This window comes from Haplochromis burtoni, unplaced genomic scaffold (assembly GCF_018398535.1).
Source record: "Haplochromis burtoni strain Fernald_Lab_line unplaced genomic scaffold, NCSU_Asbu1 Contig_16, whole genome shotgun sequence".
Taxonomy (NCBI): domain Eukaryota; kingdom Metazoa; phylum Chordata; class Actinopteri; order Cichliformes; family Cichlidae; genus Haplochromis; species Haplochromis burtoni.
In genome coordinates this window covers 2,570,281-2,577,146 of record NW_024582377.1, presented here as the reverse complement: position 1 = coordinate 2,577,146, position 6,866 = coordinate 2,570,281, and the positions used below count along the sequence as shown (strand labels likewise).

The following is a 6,866-nucleotide window of genomic DNA, read 5'->3' as shown; positions in this document are numbered from 1 at the left end:
CTGAAATTGAAGGCTCTCAACTGCGATGGATTATGGGGGGCTAACCCAAGCATGTAGCCAGGGGCGGTCTCCTAATGAGCCCAGCCAGCAGAGCAGCAAGTGACAGCAAGTAGCTACTCCAGCAAGGAGGGGGTCTTCAATGCCATTCAATAGTTACAGCAACAGGGTGGTAATCGAATCATTTAAAGCAAAAGAACTGACACCAAAACCGGCATTTAATAAACAGTGATTTCCATTTTATGCTTTGTATTTTGAGTGATACATATTTTGAAATGAAAACACAAACATTTTTAAGACTACATGAAAACATATTTCAAATTTGTGTCTTTAGTGGGAGCGATTAATATATCAATTATTTACAGCACGATATAGGACAACATTTACTTTCTTTCTCTTGAAAGAGTTCTGTCGGTGGGGCGCCTCTTATCTAAAACGCCAGCACTTAGTAACTGTACAAGCAAAGGTTAAAATGAAATGCAGACTTTGACACACTGACTGCTCGTTGCAAGTACTTCATGTTGCACTGGATGAAATTCTGCTCATCTGGCTGTCTCTATATAATTGCGGGATCTATATACAGGGATATTTCTCACTCTTGCTCTTTTCAACCTTTCTATATGATGATCAAGCAACAGCTGTATGTTTTGAAGTGAATCAGGGAGGGGGGGAAAGTGCATTTGCATCTTGTGTGCAGCAGCAAACCAGATGAGTTTTCTCCTTAAAGAAGTCCAGATGCAGGCCATCTGCAGGACAGTGAGTCATACCAGGTAGGTCCATGCTTAAAGCAGCCAGACCACTGGGTTCACTCGTGAAAACAAGAGTCCTCAGTGAATTCGACAGTCTCTATGGACTTTTTTGCTCCTCTGGTGAACTCAGGGGATCGCTGGCCTTCTCCTCGGCTTCCTGTCTCTCCGGTTTGCCCTCCAACTGTCTGTCATGAGAAACTGTTCCCAGCACTTTGGCACTGTGCTCCTGTGCCTTGGCCCTGAGCGCGGCAATGCTGTTCTCTCTCAGTTCCTCTTTAGAAATGACGGACTTGCCTTCTGACCTCTTCTCCTCCGCCTCGGCGTCTTCTGCCCTCTGAGAGCTCGGCTGCTGGGGTGCATCGTCCTTTCCTGACGGCGGGGGTGCTCCAGCCTCCACGGACTTTTTGTGCATCCCTGCAAAGAGTTGCGGGTATTCAGATTTAGAATAGCGTCTGTTGATTGGTAAGCCATCCTGGACTGAAAATAGCAAGCAAAAACAGTTGCGGTTTAGAAAATAATGTTTAAATGGACAGTGGCAATGCATGACCAGGGTACTGGATGAAAAATATTTTGCATGCTGATTTCAATTTAGGAAATATATTTGCTTTAAAAGGTCATGCTTAGGGGGGAAAGGGAACAAGACACGGGGTACTTGTGGAAAGTCAGAATAAAGGCATTAATCTCAGCTTGTTAACTCAATGAAGTGCAACCTCTGATTATTTAAAATTATGATTACTGAGTCATCACTAACTGACTGAACTGTGCAGCTAAGATGTGCTTTACATCTACAAAAATGCATGAATTAGAAAAACAAAAGCGGAAAAATCAGTAAAAGTAAAACAAAAGCCTCACCAAGCAGCCAGGGGGCGCAGGACTCCATGATACCATCCTTTGCAGACTTGAGGATGGACTCTGGCAGAGGGATTGAATGCCTCACCATGGCTCCATACAGTCCATATTCAGCCATCACTGTGCTGCGACCCCAGCATTTCTCCCTCTTCCTCCACTTGGCCCTCCGGTTCTGAAACCACACCTGTAACACAGGAAGAAGTTCCCCCGTTTTTAGCTATATCGCTTAGGTCATCATCTTCATCAGATTTCAGGTCACTGCAGCAGAGGCCAAAATATGTGCAAGAGATTAAATTAGATTCATTCAAATAAGCTTTTAATTTTGAATGAATAGTTTCTGGAAACAGCCGAGATGGACTTGAATAGTGTTGGGGCTTTTGATTACTGTTACAGAGGATATTGGGAATGAGTTTTCAGTAATTTGGGAACCACAAGAAGAGGAAATCAGAGGAGTTTCACCGTGGCAGACTGTTTCACAATGGCAATCTTATTGAATCTGCTGCATTATGTGCAAGATGCAACAATTTGTATCCTAAACAGGTTTGGGCTTTTTTGATGGATCGTCTGCTAATCTTCTAAGCTACCGATGAGAGCAAATATTGAGGAAAAAATCGGTTTGAGTTGTGTTTATCCAGCCAAAACGTGCTGTTAGTCCAATAATAAACGCTTAACGATGACAAAGAAATTCTAATTCAAATGTTTCCAGAAGGGATAATCAAACCCTCCTAAAATGTAACTAATTAATCCATTCCATCCATTTACTGTCATTTTAGGCTTTTCTAAAAGCACCCTTTTAGAAATGTTAAGCCTAGTCTTAGCTATTTTAAAGATGATCCATTTAGGAATCCAGTGCGATTCAAAGTGACTTAAGATAACAACTTAAGTCCTGTTTTGCTTGAGTCCATTGATTTCCCATAGCCTGCAGGCTCCAGGTGTAACAGATCTCTGCCTCCTGTCACTGCTTATCGCAAACTACCTGGTGGCATTATAGATGGTGTGACACAACAAGACACTTCACTTGGCTACAGCCAGCAAACTGCTTAAAGCCTGGAGTGTCTGTGTGTGCGCTGAAAGAAAGAGAGAGGCCAAATTGATTGTATAGCACAACACAGGATTGTTAAGCACTCAGCTTAGGCACCTCTGGCTCTGTGAGAGGAGGAAGGTGGGAGGGCAGAAAGAAGACTCGAGCGAGGACAGATTTTAAATCGTTTTCAAGCTTTTTTATTTGATTTTTTTCTTCTGGTAATTCTGATGGATAACCCTTATTTCATACAAGATACTTTTTTTTAATGAGAAATTGCTTATGTGCCCCTTAAAAAGAAGCCAGTGTGTAAGCCGCGAGGAGGAGCGACCCAGGGGCACGCCGAGGCTGATTGAAAAATAAGTTAATTTCAGGCCCAATCGATGGTGGGCAGGCGGGCAAATATCACGGGAAATTAAACTACCGGGACTCGTGGGATCAGCGCTATTGACCCATGCTAATAAATTCAATGTAGTTATTTCATTTGAACTCCTTGCGTCTCTCTCCAAGCAGCAGCAGCCAGCCAGCCTCCCGAGCTCGTCTGATTTAACTAATTACACTCAATGAGAAAATTGGGTGTTAATTTTATTTAGGATGGGAGCAGGGTTATTTATTTATTTCCTTTTATTATTTATTCCAGGCCCTACTGTTGCAGCCCGGTAATGAGAACGAGATTAAAAGGCACCCCGGCAGATGGATGGTCCAGGTCACACTGCAATCTTCTTCCGCCTTGATAGCTTGATTAGGTCGTTAGCGGCTCCTTCTCTGAGAACAAATTGTTTCACATCCAACTGCGCCTGATGAGAGATTATCTGTCCTGGCGAGGATGCTGGAGGAGAGCAGTCTTTGTTCAGACGGGAGGAGGAGGAAGAGTAGAAAGGGGAGGAGGAAGGGGGGCCCCATCGCTGATCGATTTGCTGGGGCTCACTTAGACCATCGTCCCTTTAACATCAGAGCAGCATCAGGGGCAGCTGGCGGCCTCCACTCAAATATTACAGCGGGTTATTAGCACTGATGGAAAGGTGAAGGATGAGCGAAGCGCATTCGCCCGAACAGGTGCATATTCATGAGGAGAGCGATTAGAATATTCACACAAATCATTACAGCAGATGAGTTCAGAACGAACTTGGTTTTAAAGAGACTTGCTTATTTTTTCAGAATGGCCCACAAAGCCCAGATGCGCTGTTTAAAAATGTAAAATTAGATCCAATCCTTTGAATACAACGAAATGAATGTGAAACACTATGAGATACTTTCACTCTGCTGTTGCTTTGATTAGCCAGTTGTTCGTATGTGCAAAGCAACTGTACGAAAAAAATATGTACAAATAAAACTATGCTTCAAATGAAGCATTCCTTTATATTTTAAATGAATAATATGAAACGTCGCATTTTTACAGGCACAACTGGGCAAAAGTAGACTGAAATAACCGAACAACTTTATACTTCATATAAAATAAAATAAAATTCTTTGAACAGCAAAAAAAAAAAAAAAAAAATTGGAAAAGCTCCATGGTCTTTTTTTCTAATTCAATAAATATTCATAATTTTTTTTATAATTTATTATTATAATTATCAGGGGTTTTTATACCTGTATCCTGTCTTCAGGTAGCTCTGTTTTCATGGCCAGCATCTCTCGGGCATAAACATCCGGGTAGTGCGCTTCACTAAATGCCTTTTCTAGCTCCTCCAGTTGATACGAGGTGAATATGGTCCTGTGGAAACGGGTTAAATACAGGCGAGAAATATATATTAATGTGCTTTGAAAACAAAAAACACACGCACACGCAAAAACCCGATTTTTTTCTTTCTGACAAACTAATGAATACACGTGCATGTTTTAACACACACAATTTGCACTGGAGAAAAGCTAAAAAGGCGTTCAGCTTTAAGTGCCAGTTTTAATAACTTAAATAAAAACTAATCGTAACATTACCCTGTTTTTCAGATAAAAAAAAATTTCAATTTGCCTAGATGGCAATAATTTGAGAAAATAAAAGCTCACGTGCAGTAAATCCTTATGTGCACAGTTGTGAGTGCCAAAGAAAGAGTAAGACCAAAAATTAGAAATTAAAAATGTAAGAATAACAGCCACTGTGCATTTTATTTTATTTTACTTTATTAAGTTGAACAAAGGGATGTTGTATTGACATGAAATTTAACATTTTCATCATTTTCCCCCTGAAATCCAGAAATCAGCACTAACCGGTGGCGTCTTTTCTTCCTTTTCTTGCTCTGACTTACTGACGACTTGGAGAGTTTTCGTTCATTAGAAGACAAATCTTCAGAGTCTGAGAAGAAGACGTTTTTAAAAGATCAGAGCAAATGTTTGCAACGACACAGCACAGGTTTAAATAAACCTGTCACAGCCTAAAACATTCCAGTTCAAACACGATACTAATACTACTATTACTATTATTATTATTATTTTAATAATAATAATAATAATAATAATAATAATAATAATAATAATAATAATAATAATAATAATAATAATAATAATAATGAGGAGGAGGAGGAAATGGAAGAAATCTGGAATCTGTCTTAATCCACAGTAACACAGTGAGTGGAAATGCGATAATAATATAACTGCTGTAATAATTTCACGGCTATGAATCATTAGAAAGTGACTGCAGATCACCTGAGCTGGCAGACTGGCTGGTGTCCAGCGGGCCCACGGACCTGCTGTGGGGATGCAGGTGAACATCTTGCCCGTCAGACAGCACAGTCTCCAAAAACGCTGGCTGGCTGTAAAACGATGGAATCCCACCAGGGCCGATTAATCCCATCCCGACACCCACGCCGGCGGGGCCCAGCATGGACCTGGCGGCGATAAGGTGCGCCCCGGCCGGCAGCGAGACCAGTGGGCTCCTCGGGGCTGCGGATGGCTCCTTATTCAGACCCAGTATCTCTTGGATGCCGAAGCCGGTGCACCTGGGCGGTGGATTGGTCGCGCCGCTCTTCGGCTGGTGGCTGTTACTCCCTCCATTAACACCCAGAGAGGTTTTCTCCGATAGATTTAAACTTTCCGACAACACGGAGCCCTGTTTCCCCGTCATAGTGTCTCCGATGTTCCTTGAAAGGCCTGTTTCTTATCACGGCGTCTAACAGGACGGTCCCCAGTGCATGATCCTCTGCGTAACACACAAGAGCCCTTTAGAAAATGGTCCTTTTATCCAACAGGTCCATCCCAACAAGAGGCAGAACCAGCAGCCAATCAGCTGCAAGGATTCGGGATTCCTGTGGATCATGGATGCATTATACGCCCTCCCGAATGGATATCTGTGTTTTCCTGAGTACTGCGTGGATAAATGAAGACTAGATCCGAGGTAAAGAGGAACAAGCGATCTTTACGTTTGCAATCTGTTGGAAGAAATACGAACAATGAGCGATGGAACAGATAAAGAACATCAAAACTGCAGCACTAGAACCGGACTTACTGAGAACAACAAAACAAAAACAAAACAAAAAGCAGTCGCAGTCTGCCTTCCCTTACAAGTCCAAATATGCGAAACAGTCTATTTCACACCTTTGAAATTCTGCATGTTTGGCAATGATGATGGAATAAGTCTTTCCACACACACACACACACACACACACACACACACACACACACACACACACACACACACACACACAAAGCCAGTTCTCTCTGCCTAACCACTGGCTCATAGGAGTGGATAATTGATCTCCAGATGCTGTGGGAAACTCATCACACGCAAATCAAAGGCCCTCCCAAAAACGACAGCTGGACGACATGGACACAGTCTGCGCTGCACGGTCCTGCACGGCGTTAATCCCACAGCAGCAGCAGACTACACAGATTATAAACCACAGGGGGATTTTTCTTGGAGGATGTGGGAAATTAAACAGAATATGAGCAACGAACACACAAAATAATACAAAACTAACAAGAAACTCCCACAGCACGTTTTTTTTGTTTTATAATAATAATAATAATAATAATAATAATAATAATAATGATAATAATAATAATAATAAATTATAATAATAATAATAATAATAATAATAATAATAATAATAATAATAATAATAATAGTAATAAATTATAATAATAATAAATTCTAAAATAATCATTTCATTCATTTTATTGCAATAACACAACAAAAGAAAAAAATGTTTCTTTGCGTTACGGTTTTAATGACCTTTATCTTTATTATTATTATTATTAAAGGTGCGGACCAAAATGTTAAAAATAAAAAATCTTATAAGGATAATTTAACAGTTTTC

General features: G+C 41.0%; 1 protein-coding gene across 2 annotated transcripts; it reads right to left on the bottom strand.

Annotated features, from left to right (window-relative positions):
* Nucleotides 1-208: 208 nt before the first annotated feature.
* vsx2 (visual system homeobox 2) lies at nucleotides 209-6,145 on the bottom strand. Of its 2 annotated transcripts, none has more exons than XM_005916856.3 (5): nucleotides 5,257-6,145; nucleotides 4,822-4,906; nucleotides 4,207-4,330; nucleotides 1,599-1,779; nucleotides 209-1,160 (listed from the first exon to the last, which is right to left on the bottom strand). In XM_005916856.3, the coding sequence occupies exons 1-5, from the start codon at nucleotides 5,672-5,674 to the stop codon at nucleotides 844-846; spliced, it is 1,125 nt and encodes a 374-aa protein (XP_005916918.1). In that variant the 5' UTR covers nucleotides 5,675-6,145; the 3' UTR covers nucleotides 209-843. The 2 variants fall into 2 exon arrangements, with proteins under 2 accessions (XP_005916918.1, XP_005916917.1); XM_005916855.3 differs by having other exon boundaries at nucleotides 209-1,223; nucleotides 5,257-6,144.
* Between the last annotated feature and the right edge of the window lie 721 nt (nucleotides 6,146-6,866).